The sequence below is a fragment of the Podarcis muralis genome, chromosome 4, assembly GCF_964188315.1.
Source record: "Podarcis muralis chromosome 4, rPodMur119.hap1.1, whole genome shotgun sequence".
Taxonomy (NCBI): Eukaryota; Metazoa; Chordata; class Lepidosauria; order Squamata; family Lacertidae; genus Podarcis; species Podarcis muralis.
The window spans coordinates 13,351,211-13,374,345 of record NC_135658.1 but is presented as its reverse complement, the minus strand read 5'-3'; the positions used below and the strand labels follow the sequence as shown (position 1 = coordinate 13,374,345).

Genomic DNA, 23,135 nt, shown 5'->3' with positions numbered 1-23,135 from the left:
TGGGTCCAAGAAACTTTAAGAGGAGCACTGTTAGCGGTCTTACGGAGGCCCTACTCGCCTCAGCCGGAAGTCGGGCATTTAGTGTCGCTGGTCCATGCCGTTGGAACACTTTCAGCAGAGGTTCAGCTGCTATCCTTTGCTTTTGACTTTCAGGCATCCCTTTAAAATATTTTTTATACCAACAGGACTTTGCAGTTTAGCTGTTTTTCATTAACCAGTCACCTTAATGATTATCTGTATTTTTTTGTATTTTTTTATACCACCCTGATGTTTTCACCGTTTAGCAGCATGAAAACACTTTAATATGTAAATAAAAGAAAACCAGGACCCAATTTTGGCTTTTACAACTGAAGCTTCTGAGCAAAGCGTGTTCAGGAAACAGGATTCGGCTGTTTACATTGCAGAATTGTGGCTTGGCTTGAGAAGAAATAAACAAAAGCCATTATCGTTCATCCTTGGCGAAGTGGGTCAGCAAGAACTTGTGGAGATCTTAGAGAAGACTTAATCTGATTTCAGTGGGTCCCTGTTGAGATTTCCTCCGATCCTTGTGCGATGTGTTTTAGTTCGCTTCCAAATTTTCCCTCTGAAGGTTGACAGTACACCTGTGTGTGGGGAGAGCATGCCTTTCTTAGCATGGTGGCTGCCCATTGCCATTTTTATATGCAGTGGTGCCAGAAATGTTTAAAGATCTAAACTGCTAGATTATTCCAGTACATCTCCTTAGTGAATTGAATTTAACCAGTCTAGAGCACTGCAAGATTTAGTGTAGGGGTAGGCAACCTAAGGCCCGTGGGCCAGATGTGGCCCAATCGCCTTCTCAAGCTGGCCCATGGACGGTTCAGGAATCAGCATGTTTTTTTCCACGAGTAGAATGTGCCCTTTTATTTAAAATACATCTCTGAGTTATTTGTGGAGCCTGCCTGGTGCTTTTACATGAGTAGCATGTGTGCTTTTATTTAAAATGCATCTCTGGGGTATTTGTGGGGCATAGGAATTTGTCCCCCCCCTCCAAAAAAAATATAGTCCAGCTCACCACATGGTGTGAGGGACGGTGGACCGGCCCACGGCTGAAAAAGGTTGCTGACCCCTGATTTAGTGGCTATCTGAAACAGCCACATTCAAAGGTGCTTTCACAAGGCACGGACTAGCTTTGCCCATTCCTGGAGGTTTCAAACTTTAAGTAACTGACAACACAGCAGAACTGAACTATCTGCACAAAGCAGTGGGAATTTAATTTCTTCAGTCACTGGGACAAGTCAAAGCTAAGATCTTGCAAAGTAAAAAGGCAAGTTATGTGGCTGAAACTGTACGTCCCTTTCCTTCAGCAACAATGTACCAATCAAATTCTTCCCCATCTCCCCTAGGCTACTTCCAAGTTTTTGTTTCATAAAAAAAGAGGAGTTCCTGACTTCCAGGAGCTTTTACATCATGTTGTAGGCCTTGAGGCTTTGAAACTTGGAAGCATTTCTATGTTCAAAACAGTGGTTAAAATACATCCAGTGAATTTGGCACACACCTGTTCACATTCAGTGTGTCGTTATAGGCAAATGTTTACAATCTTTCTCAAAGCAACCCATGAAATAAAGAGATTCACACCGGTATATGCTTCATTCTAATTTATTACACGAAATAAATATTAACATCTCATGGCAATTCTTTACTATCTAGACCCAAGTTATAAACCAACAAAAAATGTTAACCATGTTGCAACCGAGCAATCGTACATTAGTTTTTTTTTTCCTCTGTAAAATCCAAAGAAAATTGGTTTGGTTTGTACTACGCACTTGTATATTCGATGACTTGAAAAAATTAGGAAAATCTGAATCTGTTTTTGCTCCCAAGCTGACCCTGGGTTTTGCTGTGAAATCTTGGCACGTGTCCGAAGTCAAGAACGTTATTTTGTTATGTATCCTTCCTAAGCTTTCATTTTAAACATATGGATGTGAATGCAGGTTAAGAAAAGCAATCCAATGTTTGCAGGAACATCCTCTGGAACAGCAGTTTTCTCCTTAACAAACTTTCTTCCAACACCAAGAAAAAAGAAAACACATCTCCAATTTCCACTGAAAAGTCAATTTAATTAAGCACAAGGCTTACACTGAAGCCTAAATTCGATTCCATCTAAAACACGTTCGAAACCGAAATACTTTTTTATTATTGGATGGTGTGCATAAACATTACACTCCATAGATAGCAAAAATATCTTTTATTTATAATTTACATTTCCACAAATGAAAAAATCATACAATTTTCCTTACATATACAGTCTATTCCTGTTAAATTTTGTATGCCTTCTACAGAACTTCCACACAATAGACACCTGACACTGTGCAGGCAATAAGAAATTCAAATACAAAAATGTATTTATTAACCAAATAAGCAGCTGGGGCCCTGCCCCAAGTGAACACTTTATTCATATAAAAATTATTTGCCTTCTAGAGTCAGCTAGAACACAGCAGCTCTTCCCTGGAATAGAAAAAAATTAGTTTAAACTGACTCAACCTTTTCAGGCTCTGTTTTAATTTCGGCCAATGTGGGTGAGCTCCCCTCCATACAATCATCAGCAGGCGTATCCTCAGGCTCTTCTTTTACCTTGGGACTGTTACAGGAGTCCTGTACTTCTTGCTTAACAATATTCAACATAATATTTAGCGGGTTCTCTACGGGTGTCTTGCTAGGAGATGGCGTTGAATCAAATGACGAGGTCTGTACGTAAAAATTAACACCATATACATTAATTTGCACTACCAAAACATTTCAATGGTAGCTTTTAAAACATGATTTGAAAGTGGCAGGTGTAAAATGTTGCTTCCACAATAGGCATGCTTTTTGTGATGATACATCTAACTCAAGCAAGAAGGAAGAGTTTTTAAAAAGCAACCTAAAGCCATCAAACCCAAATTCATTGTTATTGTTATTTTTAAGTAATATTATTTTGAAGAGCTGGTTTATTATTTGCCACACTTTGGAAATAATGATGCCTGTCTGAATATCTTCCTCTTTACATGAATGAATGTGCTTTACAGCACATTTAAAACACAACATTCTATTTTTTTCAATCTAAAGACTAACCTAACCAACACATTTAGCAGATCTGATACATAAACCTACAGAAAATAATGCACTTACATTTTGATAATCTTCGTAGCATGACGGATGGTATATCTGGAGAGAGAAGACAATCAATCTTAATATCTACATACTTTAAAAGGCATAGAATACACTGCAAAGCAAATGCAACTTTCTTTTTCATACAATCACAAATTTCACTAAAGTCACTGTACACAATACTCTATAGTTCTTCTGCACAAACTCAAGTCTTCGGCCTCCATTTGCTAATACAGTGGTACCTCGAATTATGAACAGTCCTGCTTACAAACGCTTCGGGTTATGAACTCCACAAACCCGGAAGTAGGTGTTCCAGGTTGCGAACATTGCCCCGGGATACGAATGCAATCTGCTTCCAGGTCGCGAGAAGCCTATGTAGGGAATGTTAAGTTAAGAAAGGACTTCCGGAATGAATTAAGTTCACAACCTGAGGTACCACTGTATTTTACTGTGTTTGGCACAGCTTGCTTTAAAAGTGCAGTCATTTAACCATTTCTAGAGGGGCAGCTATGTTAGTTTGTTGCAGCAAAAGCAAGAGTGTGTCTTGGGCACACGAAAGACTAACAAATTTATTGTAGCATAAGCTTAGTGGACTAGTCCATTTAATCGGATGCACAAAAGCTTACGCTGTCATAAATTCATTAAGTCACAAAACGAAAGATTATTTAGCCAAAACCTGGTAGTCAAAGTCATTGTTTTTCCTCGGTGCTGCCACCAAATATATATTCAACATTACCTTCTCGTCTACTCGAATGGCATTTTTTAGGTGCCACTCCTCCTCCTCCTCATCCCAATATTGTTCAAATTGCTCCTGGCAGATTTCACAGCTCTGAAATGTAGGAAAGCAGTTAAAAGAGCAGTATTTACATAAACAGCGCACTTGTCCTTTTACTCTCTGTTCACCAGAGGAGTAATTTCATTTAGTTATGACAAGTAAAAGGCAAGTACAGTATAAATGCAACAATTCTGTGCCTTGCTATTATCAATATATTAAGACTGCGAAATTCTGCTCTTTAAATGTATGAAGTGGTATCAACCCATAGTGGTCATGCTTTTGAAATTACTGCTACAACCAAATTCCTTAAGAGGAATAAATAGGAATGTTTTAAAAGGGATTCTCAAGAACTGGGGGTGGGGATCAGGAAGTTTGGGTGAATTCACATTTAGCTTATAGAGCTTTGCTGTCAACTCATCCTTCTTACCATAAACCTGCATCTACAAAGAAAGAGTTATCTTCCGCAGTAGATTTTTAAAAATAAAATACACTTGCACACTTCATATCTTTATCTAATGCAGAATGTTGGAAATATAGTTAGGAACAAAAGTAAGGATTTCTACAGAGTCAAGCCAGTCTCAAGAAGCAGGGGCAGCTTACCTCATCTGCTCCAGCTGGGCCGGCAGGGACACTTTGAAACTCCTTCTCCTTAGCAGCTTCTTGTGTTTTCAACACAACTTCTTCATGCACCTTCTCAAAGAACTGGCTCTTTGCACGTTCCTCTAAATCAGCTATTTCTTCGAACTCTATCCAGTCCTAAAGAAAAAAATATCGACAAGGCCAATTTAAGATCCTACGAGTTCTATCTTTTACTCTGCTCACCCAACTTTCCACAATACAGTTCTGCACAAATCTTTTAATTATCCTCTCTGGTTCTGTTTCTTAGGATCAGGATCACAGCATATAAGGTACAGTCTTTCGAATCCTTACTCTTGTAAGAAAACATAAAACCACTAATCCATCACCATTTTAAAAATCCTCAATCCGTCAGAGCTTCTTGAGCAATACGCTAAACTTGAAGGGCGTGCACAATTCACCTAGTGACAAGCTTTTCATAAATCTCACGTGCAGCACAGATGTCAGAGTCCACCCACTCACGTTTGTTTAAGCCAAAGTCTACCAGTAGTACAACACCTGTGCACAATTAATTCAGGCATGCAAGGGAAGAATATTTATCTCTGTATGACTATTTCCTTAGTCACAGGAATCTCTGATTTCCATTTTTTGTTTTGTTTTAATATTTAACCCCTGCAAGTGCAAAGAAGTTCCTGAAAACTCATCTGCAAACACGAGACTTTAAGAAGCAGGCACTGTGACATCTGACCACCAGAGGGCAAACTTGTGACGCTGCTCCCACACTAGCCAATATAGGGAGAAAAGTGTGTGAAGCCAAGCAGGAAGCTACAGAGGCAGAACACAGGCAGGCAACTACTATAAAACAGGAAGTAGGTGCCCTCAAGGATCTAAGAGGGGAAGGTTTATAAAAAGGATCGAAACTACAATTTGTGAGGGATCTGGTGACATTTCGAGGCAGAGGCACTGCCCAAATGGAACTCGGTGCCTGCAGAAAGCTGAGCTTTCAGAAGCAGAGAGGGAATTTAAGATGGTGTTTGAAGGCTCATGCTGTTTTAAGTGCATATAATCTTGGTAGTTTGTTTTACTGTTATGCACCTGAATCCTTTGGAACAGGGCAGGCAATAAATTTAACATTAATTCTCTACCCTGAGGTGAAACAGACTGAGCCGTCACTTACCGTTAAGCTGTAGTACCATCTTCTGTGAGTGACTTTCCGGCTGACGTCCTTTTCCGTGCGGTTCTGACGATAGTGCCAGTCCAAATGGTCTGCATATACATCTGTCTGTGAAGTGGTGAACCTCATTCCACAAGAGTAACACTGAATGCCAGTATAGAGCCGGTTTATAATGCTATCGTATCGCCTGAAAACAAGTCAGAAACTAGTTAGCAGCAGATTATGGCAATTAGTTTAGGGAGAAAAAGTCATGCAAGCTTCAAATAATTCTGTTAAGCAAATATACAAGACAAAACACTTTTCAAGTTGGAAGATTGCTAAAATAATTTCTAATTTAACAAGCACCAATCAGTAACTTGCATGCTAAGGAACAGGCTCTAGGGCAGGAGGACTAAGAACTCTGCCGCCTAAGTTAAGAAAAAACTTGGGACACCTTTCCCATTCAAGAATTAAGAGGTCTTGTTCATTTAGCTGGGGTTGGGAGCTCATGAAAATAAGGCAGGCTATGCACATCCATGAATGAGAGAATAAATGTGTCAGGAAGAAGCCAGTCAGCACTTTCAGTATATGGAACTGCATTAGGAATCAAGACGCTGTCACACAACTTTAAAAAGGCCCACAATAAACCTTGAAACCTTTTTATCTAGATCAGAGACCTATAAATCCCAAGATACTATCAGTGGTTAATTCTGAATTCTTTAATTAATAGGCTTGACATACCAAAGTGATATTTAATACTTATCACACACATAAATATAGCACTCTCACTGTCCTTAAAACAGCAATTATTTGACTTTCACAGTTAAATTCAAGTTAGATCAACAGTTTGATCTAAAACTGTTAAATGGCTTACTTAAGTCAACATGACATGCCTAGGTACATTCTGTGTTACCCACCCGCCCCAACAAATATGCTTACTGTTTTAGTTCTTCTATAACGAAGTTAGTTAAATCTGGGACATCTTGATCCTCAGTCTGGTCTTGATCCTCCTCTTCCTCCTCTGGAGCTGGCTGGGCAGAAACTTCACTGACTTCTAAACAAATGAGGTACGTTGTCAGTACTGGGCCAAAGCGTGTGCTTTCAAAACTGCATCGTTGTCAAATTAAAGCAGGCAGGTCTAAAACACGACAGTACTTCTCTGTCCCTAGTGATTACTGTATTGTTAACAGGGGACGGGGAAGTGCAAAGCGCTCCACAGAAAACAACTATCAACTGACGCCAGGTGCCAAGCAGGGGGGCCGGGATGAAATGGTCTGGCAGGCCTAACCAGACCCGCAAGTCAGAGGTTCTCCATCCCTGTATTATAGCAAGGTTCAGAGTCTCCACCCCCATCACTCAGCCCGGACACCGAGATCCAGCTCTGACAGCCTTCTGGCAGTTCCCACACTCCAAGAAGTGAAGCTACAGGGAATCAGGCAGACAGTCTTCTCAGTAGTGGCGCCCACCCTGTGGAATGCCTTCCCATCAGATGTTAAGGAGATGAGTAATTATATAAAATTTAGGAAACATCTGCAGGCAGGGAAGCTTTTCAAGCTTTAATGTTTTACTATGTATTTATATATGCTGGACGCTGCCCAGAGTGGCTGGGACAACCCAGTCTGATGTGCGGGGTACAAATAAATTATTATTTTTATTAGTAACACACATGGCAAACTTCTTTCAATTCCTCCAACTTTGTATCTTGACTTTAAAAAGCAAAACACAAAAGCTATTCCCAATTATATGCCTTTAAAACAGGATACACTGGATCTATTTCTCAATCTAGACAGCTCTGAGTAGCAAAGGAGGAGGTCAATACTGCTGATTTTGAACAGCAGCTGCTATTAAACCCATTAACTGTTGCAAGATGCTTAGACAAAACATATGTAGTATCATACATACCAGCTTCTGTCATAACAGCCTTTAACATTTTAACTATTCCTCACAGAACAAAAAGGTAAAAGTTATACTTACGAGCTGAAGTTGAATCAGTCTGTAAAACTTTGAGAATCCCTGTAGAAAGTAGTTTTGAGAATAATTCATTTACATCAAGTTGTCCAAGATGATTATCAGGATAGGAAAGCGGAGCGTTCCCTAAAAATGGGACAAAAAATGACACTACTTTCAAATAGCTCTAAGACTTAAACAAGATCATATGGTTCACAGTCCAAAACATTTTACTTTCCCTTTCCTTATCTTTTATTTCAGGATATAGCTCATGAGATACAGTAGATAACATTCCCTAACCAAGTGGCAACTGTTCTGCACCTGGTTCCCCCTCCTCAACTCCAACCATTATTTTGTCATGGCTCCAGTTGAGTAACTTTGGGGTTATAGTAAATAGGGAAGTAGCCCTGGCAAATCTGAGGTTTGTTCAGGATTGATGCAAAATCTCATTTGGCTCTCCAGATATTGGTGGACTACAGCATTCATTAGCCCCGGCAAGCATGGCCAATGGTCAGGAATGATGAGAGCTGTAGCTCAGGAACATCTGGAATGTCAAAGGTTCTCCACAGCTGCCTCGTTGGCAGCTGATAAACATTTTAGTAAAAGGACAAAAAACAACAACTCACCCTTTAAATACTGACCTGGTTGATTTTGGACAAAGCTTCCAGGATTTTGTGCATGAGCTGCTAAGAGAGGCTGCCCTGGATTGTAAGGTACAGGTTGAGTAGATGCTACCGACATAACAGGAACCTGCCAAGAGGCAAATGCTGTTTTAGTCAGAATATTCAGCTATTTCACTGTTAAAGTCCAAATCAATGAATGGTGTTTGGTTTTGCATTTAGTTACAACACAGCACGACTCTATTTTACAGAAGTAAAATATCAATGAAGTGAACAGTATAAAAATAAAACTTTAAGCATTAATACTAAAACCAGATTAAATCAACCCACTTTCTGGGACAAAGTGCTCCATCTATATTAATATTACGTATTTCTTTCAAAACTGCTCATTTTATCTTTATTTGGTAAATTTTAGTACATCTACTTATTTTTAAAGTTTGATTTGATCTGTATTTTTAATTAAAACTTTGTACTATTTTATGTAAACCATTTAACAGGTTTTTCTATTAACTGGTATATTCTATTATATACATATATTGTATATGTTATTATATACATATTGTTAAATACGTTAGCAAAATATTGGCTTTCGTTGTGCGTCCAAGAAGTACCTCAAATTCCAAGAGCTATACAAGCCCGCTGGTGCTTAAGAGTGTTGGACTAGGGCATGGGAGACCATGACTCAAATTCCCAGTCTGCTATGAAGATCACTGGGTGACTTAAGTTAAGCTGAGCCTAAGTGTCAGGCAAGAGTTGCTTGTGAGGATAAAATGGCAAGGGGGATTATGCCACCCATAGCTCCTTAGAGGAAACCTAAGATATACATGTAATAATAACTAATTTGACTATCATTATTTGATTTCCCCCCTTACTCTCTCTCTCTCTCTCTCTCTCTCAATAACTTTGGCCAAAAACAACAAAAACTGAACTCCCCCCCGCAACCCCCCCAACTTTTGAGTCCACATTTTCACCTTCTAAAATAGCAACCCTAACTTAGCCCTACCTGCCATGAACAAATATCTATATCTACACACACATATACATGAAGCACTCTCCTGTTACTGAACATGCAGAAAAGAACAAGCATATTATATATGAACAAGTATATGATCAATTTAAGTCTTGAAAGCCCCTTACCTGCTGAGGCTGCTGAACATTTCCCGTCATACCACTGAAATTTCCATACTGAAGATTCTTGTCATCATAGTAAGGTCCCGGTGCCCTGTTAATAGTGTTAGGAAAGTTCTGTGCTCCAGAACCAGGTGGCCCATTGAAGTTTGGTCCTTGCGGGTTATCAAATATTTGCTCAGTTCTCTGGAATTGCATTCCTTGTGATGGCGCATTATAGGGTGGCTGATTGGGAGGTTCATTGTAAGGGCCAGATTGTCCATAAGGTGGTGTTTCGAGTCTTGAGGCAGGATGATTAGCTACATTTTCCATTCTTTGACCTTGATGACCAAGAGGAATATCAAATCGCGTTGCCTGCTGGTGTTTAGGATCTTCAAACCGTTGAGGTATTGGTGCATCAAATCTTTGGGGTATCTGCTGACCCGGAGGACCATCAAACCGAGGTTGTGTCTGCTGAGCAGGGCCCATTTCAAACCTTGGACCAGGTTGCACATGTAATCCATCCAGTCTTTGCATAAGTGATGGCTGACCAGGTTGACCATCAAATCTTGAATGACAACCATCAAACCTTGGCCCTGTTTGGTTAATAGGTCCTTCAAACCTAAGTCCACCTCCAGCCTGGCCTGAAGGCCCCTCAAACCTGGGACCAATCCCAGACTGACCATGAGGCCCCTCAAATCTGGGACCAACACCTGGTTGACCATGTGGCCCTAAAGGCTGCCCATGTGGCCCCATAGGCTGTCCATGAGGACCTTCAAATCTTGCTGGCTGCCCATGCGGACCCATAGGCTGTCCATGTGGACCTTCAAAGCGCAAATTGCCTCCTGGCTGGCCAAGAGGTCCCATTGGCTGCATATGAGGTCCTTCAAATCGCATGCCAGCCGCTGGCTGACCATGAGGCCCCATAGGTTGGCCATGGGGGCCTTCAAACCTCATTCCACCTCCTGGGGGACCATGAGGCCCCACAGGACGGTCATGAGGCCCTTCAAACCTTATTCCACTTGAAGGTTGGCCATGTGGACCTTCAAACCTCATTCCACCAGAAGGCTGGCCATCAAACCTCATAGTACCTGAAGGCTGATCGTGTGGTCCCTCGAACCTGATCCCAGATGACTGACCATGTGGTCCCTCAAACCTAATCCCAGCAGATGGCTGACCATGAGGTCCTTCAAACCTTATCCCACCTGAGGGCTGACCATGGTTCCCTTCAAATCTTATACCACTCATCGACTGGCCTGCGGGCCCCTCAAATCTCAATGCTCCCCCTGGCTGTCCCATAGGATTCTCAAACCGTATAGCAGTCCCTGCACCAACTTGCCCTGAGGGCCCTTCAAACCTCAAGGGACCACCACCCATCTGTGCCGGTCCATCGAACAGAGAACTTTTTCCTCCAGATTGTCCTGGGGGCCCGTCAAACTGAGATGCTGGCTGGCCTAGGGACCCCTCAAACCTTAAATTAGTCTGTGGTTGTGGTCCTTCAATTCTAGAACTTGCATTAGCCAGCCCTTCAAAGTGAGTTCCTTGCCCATCTCCACCTGCCCTTGTTCCAGGATGTCTAGGGGAGCCCTCAAAATGAGATCTTTCCTCCATCAGTGAACTAAATCTTTGCTTTCCATCCGAAACCCCAAATCGTGATCCTGTATTCTCAGTAAATTGTTTCTCTGGTTCTTCGTATCTTGCTCTCTTATAATGTTCATTGAATGGAGACCTCCGCTCATCTCGAATACCTTTAAAACAAAACAAAACAGCACTGTTACTGCCTGAAGGCAGTAGTATAGTATAGAAAGCGTAGTATACAAAGCAAATCTACAGCACTGTGAGAAGTATTTCCCCAAAATTATCAAACCTGAAAACTCCAGTATATTTTTGCTGCACTTCTACTGATAACCAAGAAAATATTTAGTTTCTTGATTTTCCCTAACTATAATACAGATAATGGAGATATTTTTCTCAAAGCTCCTTGTACCTTTGGAGGAGTTGGACTCATCGTGTCTTCTCCGGCTGTCATGAGGTGAATTTTCAGAATATGGTCTGTTACTACCAACAGGGGAATGCCGCCTTGATCTTTCACTGAATTGACTCCCCGATTTGCTTTTTGTTTGTTCACAATCCATTCCAGAAAGAAATGTCTCATTCAAGTGTCTCTCGAGTAAAATATCTTCAGGATCCATCATGTTGAGTCTCTGAAATGAATGCTGAACTTGCGTTCTTTTTAGCTTAGCTTTATGCTCATGATATATTAAATCCGCATCAGACAACAGGGGCTTCTTTTTCGAAATTCCCTTTTCACCTGTGGGACTATCCCACACATTGCACCTGTGTTTTCCTTCCTGATACTGGATAATTTGGCGAATCTGATGGCACAGAACAAGAAACTCATCTTGCGTTATTTCTCCAGATGACAGTTGTTCATTAGCCTGTGACAAGAGAAAACGTTAAAGAGTTAAATTTGGAAGGCTGTTAGGAAAGAATATGTGAATCTATAAAAAGTTAATACATGTTACCTTCTTAAGTAACTCTCTCTTGTTCGCCAAGTCCAGTTCTTTCGGAATCTGCAAATTCGCATCCACACTTAATCTATGTTGCTGCTTTGGTGTGCGAGGTGATGTAACTCCTTTACTACTGGTTGCCCAGGTGTCCCTGTGCCTCTGATGAGGTGATTTAGAAAGTCCTTGGTGTTCTTCAGTTGGCTGGGGGCTGAAATCCACAGAAGCAAGAATGTTAACTTGACAAAATCTCCCAACATAGTGTGATAAAAACAACTATTTCACTTTTACTTTAGCATCATACCAACACGGTTATTCTTTGGCAGCAACTTCAGATCTATACCTACGATGGCAAATTAAATTTGCCTCATAAATGCCAACTTACTTTTTATTTTCTTGCCAACCAGATTTCCACCTTTTATTTGACTTGGAACTTGACCAGTTCTCCACATTCTCCTTAGGTTCCGAGTTTGCTTTTGAAGAATGCAAGTTCATTCCTTCCTGCGGTCGGTCTTCATGAGTTTTCTTCGGCCTCCTTGAATCTCTCACTTCCTGCTTCCTTTTGTTAGAGCTCCTTTCTTCCCGTATTCCCTGCCCAAAGTCCTCTGCGTGGGATTGCTTTGGTCCCGACACACGAGACTTTGCAGTTTTAGGTCCAGGAGAGAGACTTCTGAGCCGTCGTTTGGGTGACCTCCGGTCTCTTCGTTTTGGAGAATGGGAAGATGGTGACCGAGATCTAGGGGAACGTGACCTTTTCCTGGTACCCGACCTTCCTAGCTTTCCAACCTGTTTCTCTGACTCTTCAGTATTGGGATCTTGCTTTTGGACAATGCCATTAATTATTTTGGTTCTACCACTGACTGGTCTATGCTCTTCTTTGTCTTTTCTCTCCATGCATCTCCTCTTTTCTTTCAGATCATCATCTTTACCATCTGGCTTCTCTAGAAGATGTTTTTTCAATCTTGGATCTCTCTTGCTTATTTCAGATACCCTGGTGTTCTCACTTTCTTGGTTTCTAGTATCTTTAGCATGAAGCAGCTTGTTCTGCAAGGGAGATGGAGACTTCAATTTTGAATCAAATTGATCAAACTCTTTCTTTTGAGATTTCTCATTCTGTTTTTGTCTTTCTTGCTTTGATGTACTTTGTTTTTCAGCCTGTAGTGTTTTGCTGACCTTTGGATCAGCCTGATTGACTGGACTAACTGTAAAATCTTTCCTATGACTTTGATCTTTAGAATGGGAAGAATGTTGACTTGTTCTATTAAGACGAGGATCTCTGTTGGCCGTTTTGACATCATGGAGTGGAGAGAGACGGCTTTTTTCAGGTGGCAGACAAACTTGATGAGGAGTTTTAACTGGCATGTGAGATGGTTGTGGAACATGTGGCTTCACAGATGCTTGACTCAAGCTGGATCCACTTTGCTGACCACTAAGAGAAACCGCCTGAAACAAAAGGTAATAAAAAGAAGCAAGTATTTAGAACACTAGCACTTAAAAAACCTTAAATGTTTCTCTTACCTACTGTACAGCATAAAAATTCAAGGATAGGTTTGAAAGTATGGACTAATTCTTGAGTTCTAATTATATATAAGAATGCACCTACATATTAGAAAAGAGAACTTGCAATAAAAGGCATATAAGTTACTAGCTTTTTGGATAAGCCTCTCTATTTTAGAATTTTCTTGGAATACTCATGATGTCTGTGAATGTGTCAAAGAATATATTAATCATTTCCTATCTCAGATTGTAAGGGAATTTTAGGTTCCTTCACTGAAGGTCAATAATTACAAGGTATGTCAATAAACGTTCATTACCTTATAAGATGATGGAAAATTATGCAGTATTTCCAATATACGTATTTTTAAACCATTTTAGTTTTTTGATAAATTATAAAGGGCATAAACGGTATTTCTGTAGCCGACATAAACATAGTATAGAAACCTCTTGACGGCATTAGAACATGCTCTGCAATCCTGTCTTCAAAACAGGGAGGGCAGGGAACATGTGGCCCTCCAGATATTGAGACAACTCCTACCATTTCTGAGCATTGGCCATGCTGGCTTGAGGCTGATGAGACTTGGGAGTCCAACAACATCTGGAGGGCTGCAGGTTTACACCGCAAGCAAACCATGAAAGATTAACACATCACAAAATATGACACCACACACAAATTGATTCCGGAAGAAAACCATTTTGTGGTTACTTGTGAGCTAGTCTATACGTGACACTTGCTACGGTAATAAATACCTGTGGGGTATCCCTTGGTCATGTATTTGATGTCAATGCTTTTCACTTGCATGGAAGAAAACTCACAATGTGATGGTCCCAATCTCAAGCCCTGGGTTCTACTAAACAACAGCCAGGGGTGTGGAATTTGCTATACACGGAAGTGCGATTCACGGACCAAGTGTAACATATAGGTTTTACCACGACACTAGAGGTAGTAAACATTGTGCCCTCAAGGTTGAATGGCCATCTGTCATGGATGCTTTAACTGAGATTCCTGAATCAAAGGGGGTTGGACTAGATGACCCTTGGGTACATTCCAACCCTTATGATTCTATGAAGGTGTTGCTACACTACAACTCTCAGCCTCCCTTGCCATTGGCTATGCTGGCTGGGACTGATGTGTATTTTGTGGAGGGCGCTAAACCATGTGTCCAAATTAATGATAACCTCAAAACATGGTAGAAAAAACCTATTCCTATTTTTATTAACTTGTTGAGCGTATGAAAGCAAGGTTACAATCTGTATTGCGGCTTGCCCCACAGATCAATCAAATGAAGAAATGTAATAGTCTTACAAAGGCTCCACCAAATAAAGACAACTGAAATGGGCTAGGGACAAACACTGGTCATGTTTTGCTTTGCTTGCCGACATGCTACAGCAGTCATTTCTATCCTACTCACCAGCTGTGCTTTAGTCTGCTCTAGTTCCAGTTCTAATTTTTTCTGTTGAAGTTCTAACAACTGTTTTTGTTTTGCTAGTAGCTGTTGTCTTATTAGCTGCTCTTGAGTCAAATTCTTTTGTATTTCAGGAACAACTGGAGTAGAGGACACAGCAGAACAGGACACAGGAGGAGGACAGACTGCAGGGCTAGGTGCAGGTGGTTCCTCAGGCTACCAAGAAAATGGTAAAGAACACGGTTCTTATTTGTGGGGCAAAGCAACCAGCAGTTAACTCGAAGCTAAAAATGTTCCATTATTTTAAAATTCTTCATTATTGTACATTTAAACTAGAACGCATAAGCAATGTCAGACTTTTAACATAGTTTAATGCTTTCACCTTTTGTTTTGAAAGTACAATCCCTACCATTACCAGTCCTTGTCACCTCAAAGCATGCAAAATTCAGAGGCCTGAACACAAACTCATATAAACATAGTTTAAAGCAGCATTTAGTTGTCGAAACTTACCGATTTATTTAAAAACTTAGGATTCACATGGATGCTAGAAGTATTCACATTAGGGGGTAGCGGTTTAATTGGCCAAGCAGGGTCTACTGAATTCACCCGGACATCAAGGGCATAGAGTTTCTTCAAAGGGAAAATTTCATCCCACGTGGAACGCAATTTAAATAAACTTTTCCTAGTATTTTCATCCACCTAAGAAGAACAGAACAATTCTATGGCTTGTTACATTAATAAAACATTTGTTATGCTTCTTTCTACAACTCAAGACCAGATACTGTGTTCTAAAGCTGTACTCCTGCTCATTTGTGTGTACTGAAGTGCCACTGAAATTAGCAGAAATCAGGTGCACACAGCTGAACAATGGACTGTGGGCCTCCACGTAACGGGATGGATCAAGAGATAAGCACACTTAACAGAACTAGCAGCAGCCGATTTCCCTAAAATGCTATGGGGTTAGGGAATCACACTGAATGAGGTGGGCTGCACCATATTTCTTCAATCCCCTGTGCACAATCTATCCCATTCAGCAGGGTTCCTTGACCCTCATTGGAGCATTTTCTCGACATAGAAGTCAGCTTCTGCCAGTACCGTGATGTACTTGCCCCCAGGTCCAACATATTGTGATTTGCACAATACCATATACATTTGTTATAGACACAGCCATGGTATCTTTTTATTTTTACATTTTATATTATCCCAACTCAACCATCAAGGCAGTTCACAGAACAAGTTCAATATCACAATATCCAGATATTCATTTCCCAAGCCATTCCCAAGATATTTTCATTTCCCAATGTTTTCATACTGCATCTACTATTCCTGGTAAAGATATAAACCCAATACAGGCAATTCAGTGACTACTGCATTGATACTACAATCTTATGCACTTACTCCCAAGCAAATCCTGAAGCTGAGATAGACTGAGCAAAAACACCTAAGATTAGGCTGTTAAATAGCTCAATCTTGTCTCAAAATATATTAATTCTTCTCCAGCTAAAGCTCCATACTACCAGTCAGAAAGTATGTATGGCTTAAACAGGCTCACAAGGGTTTGTCTCAATTTTTATGAATATCATTAAGAGATTTAAGATTAAGCAAAACTTGATAAAGGGAAGCAAGCACTAATCCAATTGTTTTGAGCAATTCCAACCCTTTATTAAACAGCACTGGGGAACACTTAATTAATTCAAGTGGCATATTCTTATTTCCTTTAATGATTTATGTAAAACTGTTCACATAAAAATTATAAATATGCATTCTGTGTTTTTTTAAAAAAAACACCCCAATCCTCTGGCCAACCCAGTTTGAGAAATCCCAGCCACAAGCAATTGCTCAGAAATTAAAGTGGAACATAAAAAGACTGCAGAAGTGAAAAGGCTGGGAGTGAGATAATGAAAGGTGCTCATTATCAAAATATAAACTTTCAGAATTCTTGGCAGGCAGGTTCCATTTAAGTATCTAATGTTTGCATACACTACTATAAATGAATGAAAACACAACTTATTGTATAATCAAAACGAGAAGTGTTAAAAGAGTGTATGCAAACACACACAAGGTCACTGATTTCTCTGCAAGGCTAAAATATCTTATGCATGAAAAGTTCAGCATTATAATAAATGGCAAAGCTAAAGATCAAGCAGTTTTCTAATACAGGCCTTCTCACTCTGGATATGCTCTACACATTTCCAACTATGTACTGCTACACTTTTTAAAAACCTTGTTTTCTTAATAAAACTGGAGTGTGAATAGTCTAAATATGAAAGGTCCTACTGCATTCTTTGCACTTAGTACCCAAGAAAACCCAAGACTGAGTGTCAAGTTATTTATTTATACAGCAACAAATTTGAAAACGATTATAAAAGCACATATATATGTATATATACCTTTTCAAACACATTAACAAATGTTGCAACTAGGTTTTTAGTAAACGCAGCAAGATATTCTCTCCCAACATTCTTGACAATGGAGTCCATAAGGTACATAACAGGAAGTTTCTCATTAGAAGGAGCCTGGAGTAATAAGAAGAAAACTTGAGACTTTTAGTTATAACAAAAACATGTTGATTTCTCTTTTAATTTAGAAGTTACCATTCCCCAACCCACCATATCTTTATTTTGGAACAATTATTATGTAAAAGGTTGTTTTCATAAGCTAACAAGCTCAACACCGCCCCCCCCCCCGAGTTTAGCTCTATTTGGTAGAGTGTTTTTCTTTAAGAGGAGGGGATACTCAACCTCTGCAATGGCAGAAAGAACTGGCCCATGTTATGGTTAGGGGTATCCAAACCAACCATACTATACTCTATTTAAACACACACTAGCTTCTGCTGGGATCTCTAGAAGGACTTAAAAGATTTGCAAGTCCCATAAAGAGGGGGGATTCCAAGCGCATGGACCAATGGTGAATATCGATGTCTGAGTGAGCCATATTTGGAATAGTTACTTTGCTGCAATCCAGAAAAAATGCTATGTCACCAAGTCTGACCAGTTGAAGCAATTCGACTCAGATGCTCTCAAAGCTATATTCAAACCATCCAACCCGAGCCAAAAAAAGAAGAGTATAAATCCATAATGAAGCTATGGTGTTGAATAGTCGGGATTATAACTGGAACCAAAGACTGGCACGGAAGGCAGTCTTCAAGTCTGGACACTCTTCAATGCCCAAGTAGCCAAGTTGGATTTTTTCGCCATACATAAGACGGGCCCCAAGTCCGTGCAGCGCAAACTGTGTGCCGTTGTGGCTGCATGTCCAAAGAAAATGGAAGCCTTCTCAAGTTCTGTTCAAAATGAATGTTAATGTCTCATCCATATCAGGAAACGGCAGCAAGCTTCCAGAAAGCATCAACGTGTATTTATAAAGACTTGTTGGGAAGGATAATTGCTTATTAACTGTCTTCCGTTTCAACAGGGGTAACTTAATTCCCATTTACCACCCAACTACTCTAGAAAAAAAGCTAGTATTTCTGTGCAGTTTAACATCTGGCAACTCACAGGGTCTGCAATAACTGTAAAAATTCCATTGTCCAAATGATATTGTCCTTGACTGTCCTTAAAACTAGTATTTTCCCCACTAAATTGTGAAGAAATTTGCAGAAAACTCTGGCAACTTATTTTTTAAATTGTGAGAAAACCTGAACCACCCTTGATTTATCTGCACCCTTAAAATGTGTGGCTTTGAGTTTTTTATGCACAAAGATATGCAAACCATTTCATCTGTAATTTGCTTCAAGGGAGAATTATACCAGCAAGTCTTCAACCAGGTGGGGCCTCTACCAAATTGCATAGTGACAAAATAATAATGGTGGGAAGTATGCCTTCATATGAAACACAAGACCACCAGACAAGGCATACAGGGCATGTAAGGATTAACTCCCCAACAGCTTGGAAATGAAAACTGGGCTATGTACAGAGATCTGATTTTACGCGCTACAATAGGGCTTGGGAAAGCACATGGGACACCTGTATCCTTTTTTAAACCCCGTATGTGTTATCCTCAGGCTTCCAAGGACAGCTGGCAAGGAAACACAGCTGACTTTAAAGTTCTTATTCCCAAAAGTTATGTTCTATTTTCCATCTTTAAATATGAACAGCAAAACTGCTGCATCTGTATAATATGTCATCATATGCTCACACGTGGTGTGAAAACAACATGTGAAGCTATAGTGAAATAAGGCAGCAAGCCTGTAACAGGATCTGGTTTTAGGAATTAGGAAGCAACCCCCACCTTTTAACAAATTGAATGCCACTTTTGCGAACCATACTTCAGTTACCCATTAGTCTCTAAAAGAAAGCGCAGTGAGATGTTGGAGGTCCACCCCTCAAGTAGAGACAAACCCAAGTTAGAGATTATCCAGCAGTTGCAGAAGGCAGGAAGGCAACACAAACCACTAAGAAACTGAAGGTAAATTAACCTCAAGCCTATCTGCAGTGAAACCATGCCCAGAGTTTGCAACAGAATGCTTGCTGCACTCCTTCAAACGTCATAAATGAGTGTTGATAATGTGTGGGTCTGTGTATTTTTGATGGACTTCACCAAAGGTTGAGCCTTCCTCATAACTCCATTGTACCCAGGCCGTAGAATAATTTAACACTTGGAAACAGATTCTGCACTACACCCGGTAAATAAAAAGACAAATACATATTTCATACATTTTATTTACATTTTAGGAATACCAGTCACACATTTCAAAGTCATTTATTTAAAAATGTAATAAAAACCACTCTGGTTTACACTAAATAGAAACTGTCCCCAGACAACACTTTCCTTCAAAAGTGGTTTTCAGAGAACTCAAATCTCTTGTTTCATCCTGGCCACTAATGACAGCTAGGCAAATCTAATTAGAAGCACAGGTTGTAGATATCTTTAAATACACTTAAGGGGTATGTAACCACCCTCACCCCACTCTAAGATAACAGTACTGGAATTGATAGTGCGTTACGTAGTTCCAGTCATGAACAGAGAAACTGAAAACATAAGCACAAGTATGGGAAAGTGTCTGGAGAATATGATGTAGTTAACCAACCTACATTTTAAACAGCCTTCCCTACTAGACCTTTAAATTTTACTTTACTTTTAAATCATCTTAAACCCCTGATTAAATTAGCAATTAAAAAGCCCAGTAACCTAGAAGAAGCCAAGGGAGGTGGGAGGGAGAGGAAGATGAGCAAGAACTGAGATTATTAACTGGAATAGGGATGTGTTACTCTATTGCTATTTAAAATAAGGTTTGAAAGCCCCCCCCCCCCAGGGAAAAGGTGTTATAAAACCTAAACCACATATAGCCAGTTGACTTCTATCAGAAAATGACTGGATTGGGAATCTACTCTTTCTTTTTGTATCATATGCCACACCAGCGCCATGTTGGGATTGTACAGGCAGCTGCGGTTCCTTCAGACAGGGTGGAACGCTTGTTTCCCTGCCTTAATGAATGGGCTGCTCTAACAAGGAGTGGATCATACACACAGGCACATGCATCCTTCTAATTTGGTATACCTCTATTACTCAGAGCAATTCAGGAGTACCCCAACATCTTCTATTTCACAGAATAAAATAAAGGGGGCTTATGTGATATAAAGGAATCCTTGATTGTAAAGCTTTATCTCATTTAGCCTGATTACTGTTAAACGATTAAGAAAAATGACAAAATATTATGGTACAGCTAACTTGAAACGTGTTACTTGTGGAGGCACAAACTGCAGGGCAAAGCACGGCTATTGCTGCACAGTCACTGCCAGGCCGCCATGTTGTATGCCTCGTTTATGCATGCTTGTGAAACCCAACAAACATTTCCTGAATTGCTTGAGGAGGTGAATAGGGAAGGGAATCAGGCCTTACATTCAAATTTGCTGTGCTCTTCCAGATTTCCTTGCACCCTCTGCTACTGCCAATAAACAGCTGGCACTCCCCCCAACACACACCTGACTTTCCTCTACCAGACTCTTTCATTTCCCCATATTCTGAAGGCTGTACCTGATGCTTCACTGTCTTTTCACATCCCTATCCCATTTATCAATATTCCTCTTTATGTTCAGCTAACATATTTCCTTCTGTTTCAATCCAGCTCCACCTAGATCTTTTCCTACCTCTCTAATGCTGCCTTCCTCAAAACCTATGCCCTATCTTTATTCCCAAAGCTGGGAGGGATTCCCCTTGCCACAATTTCAAAATGCCCAGACTGTCCTAATCCCAAAGCCACCTTCTTGCTACCCCCAAGTACTTCCTTGCAGCTCCCCCAATCCGACTAGATCCAGAGCTCTCCCCACCATAACCCATCCCCCAAGAGCTACGGCTGACACGTTCACCTGCTTTTAGCCTATACTAGCGTGGGTTTTCCCCTCCCCACTCCGACTTCCTAGCAAGCAGCTTTTTTATTTGTAAAAAAATTCGAGCCCATTTTTTTTATTTGCCGCAGCCTCTTTTCGAGGGAGGTACTTGGGCTAAAGTAAACACCACGGGATCGTCATATGCTCTTAAAATGCGCGTGAGTAAATAAACTCACCCTCCCGCAAAAAAACCCCTCCTCTGACCTTTCCTTCTCTAAGTATAATAAATAATACTATTAAGGTTGGCTGTACCCCCCCAACCGCCAAAGGCCGTTGACTGCCTTCCCCTCCCGCAACATACCCAACCACCCCTTCCCCCACTGCTTTTCCTTCCTTAGGCCTGATCCCTAGTATGCCTTCCCCTTCACATTCTCGCCACTAACCCCAGGGGGGAAAATCCCTGAACTCTTTCCTCTCATACACACGACACACACACACACGAGGTCTAGAAAAATAATATGGCGGTGTGTTTGTTTGCGGGGTGGGGGTTGGGTTTTTTGCTGAGATCTGGCCCTAGAGCTATGGCAGGAGCCTGGGCGGGTAGGTAGCTAGGTAGGTAGAGGGGGTGGGGGGGTAGGTAGAGAGAGCGTATTCGGCGTAGAGTGTATAAAAACCTTGGCGACTTGCGCCTCGATCAGCGAGACGATGTCCTTGGCGTGTTGCACGTTCTCCTCGGCCAGGATGGTCAGCATGTTGATGTGCGGCTTGCTGTTGAAGGTCAGGTCCTCGAGCGAAGACTGGTAGTCGCGGCAGGCGTCTTCCCCGCTGCTGCTGCCGCCGCCGCCGCCCACGGGCCCCTCCGAGGCCGCGCTGGAGCTGCTGCTGGAGCTGCTGCTACTGGAGCCGCCGCCGCCCGACATTATTCTCTCGTCCCCCACACGCCAGAGGCCGCGCGGGGGGAACGGCCGAGCCCCTCCGGAGAAGAGAAAAAGGAAGGGGGGGAACACAGGCCGACCCCCTCACTCTCTCTTTGCTTTTTCTCCCCCCCTCACACACACACTAAGCGCCTCTCTCCCGCCCCTGCGGCTGGTCGATGTCGCCGGTGCCCGCTGCTACTCCCTTGCCGGCCTCTTCTGGCTCATCCTCCGCGCCGCCGCGTCCTCGTCAAGCAGGAAGCTTCGCAGGCCGCCGCCGTTTTCCTCCGCCAAGCCGCTTTTCCTTCGTCTATTTCTCTCTCAGCCCACCCGCTTCGCCTCACAAACGCACGCACAAAATGGCGGCGGCTCCCGCGGCTCGCGAACGCCTTCTTCCTCCGGCTCCAACCGTTGCGTCATGCGAAAAACTGCGCCGGAGGGGGGCGGGGGCGGGCAAAAGCGCCGGGGAAGCGCCTTTTGTTCGCTGGCCGAGCCGCCATTGGCCGCCGCTGCCTCCCGAGCCTGATCCTGATTGGAGCAGGAGGGAGTCTCCCTTCTGATTGGGCCTCGCCTCCCTCGGCTCGCCGCTTGATTGAGCGGCGTCCAGGCGAGACGCGATTGGCCCGGCTCTCCACGCGCGCCGCGGATTCGCTGAGGGCGCGGCGGTCCCGCCTCTCTTTATCTCTTTTGACGTCTGGTTGGGCCTTCCGAATACAGCCCCCGCCTCCTCGTAGTAATGTGACGTTGGGAATGGTTTGTTCTTCTCCGCCTGCATGTCGGCGGGTTCGCTCACCCCTCCCGCTCGGCGTCCCTTAAACTTGTTTGGTCAAAGGCCGCGCGAGGAGGCCTCGTTTCCTATTGGTCCGTTCGGTTGCTCAACTGTTGCTATGGGAATGAAGGCCTTTTGGGGCCTAAATAAAAGTCACAAGGCTACATTCCGCACTACTGTATAGAAAACACCACACTAGGAACCGTTACTGGCATTTGCTGAGGTTTTGTCAAGGCTGCTTAATATTTTGGATGCCTTTTGCTGATAGCCAATGTAAACTCATTACCCATACAAATGCAAAACCAGTGAATTAAAGTAATTTCAAATAGGCCCAAGTAGGCTTTCCATAAAGTCCAAATTATTTCACGGAATATTGATTTCTGAATTAGATTAATGCTGCCATCTTACTGTTGACATTCATACGTCCTGGTAATGTGATAACTCCCTTGGATACACAAATACATTTCATTTTCCCCTAAGGACAAAC

The 23,135-nt window shown here is 41.8% G+C and overlaps 1 protein-coding gene across 3 annotated transcripts; it reads right to left on the bottom strand.

Annotated features, from left to right (window-relative positions):
- Window positions 1-1,601: 1,601 nt before the first annotated feature.
- On the bottom strand, window positions 1,602-22,319 carry PCF11 (PCF11 cleavage and polyadenylation factor subunit). 3 transcript variants are annotated; one of them, XM_028725964.2, is made up of 16 exons: window positions 21,640-22,319; window positions 17,087-17,212; window positions 15,207-15,395; window positions 14,703-14,912; window positions 12,179-13,236; window positions 11,812-12,004; window positions 11,274-11,724; window positions 9,317-11,034; window positions 8,186-8,309; window positions 7,587-7,706; window positions 6,552-6,666; window positions 5,637-5,820; window positions 4,484-4,639; window positions 3,845-3,937; window positions 3,130-3,165; window positions 1,602-2,706 (listed from the first exon to the last, which is right to left on the bottom strand). In XM_028725964.2, exons 1-16 carry the CDS (start codon window positions 21,883-21,885, stop codon window positions 2,488-2,490), a joined length of 5,238 nt encoding a protein of 1,745 aa, XP_028581797.2. In that variant the 5' UTR covers window positions 21,886-22,319; the 3' UTR covers window positions 1,602-2,487. The 3 variants fall into 3 exon arrangements, with proteins under 3 accessions (XP_028581797.2, XP_028581798.2, XP_028581800.2); XM_028725965.2 differs by having other exon boundaries at window positions 8,201-8,309; window positions 21,640-22,318; XM_028725967.2 differs by lacking the exon at window positions 14,703-14,912.
- Window positions 22,320-23,135: the final 816 nt, after the last annotated feature.

Coding starts and splice junctions, on each gene's coding strand:
- PCF11 (XM_028725964.2), bottom strand. CDS start 21,885: ATGTCGGGCGGCGGCGGCTCCAGTAGCAGCAGCTCCAGCAGCAGCTCC. Junction 14,913..15,206: donor CTAAGTTTTTAAATAAATCG/GTAAGTTTCGAC, acceptor TTTTCTTGGTAG/CCTGAGGAACCACCTGCACC. Junction 5,821..6,551: donor GTTATAGAAGAACTAAAACA/GTAAGCATATTT, acceptor ACTTGTTTTCAG/GCGATACGATAGCATTATAA.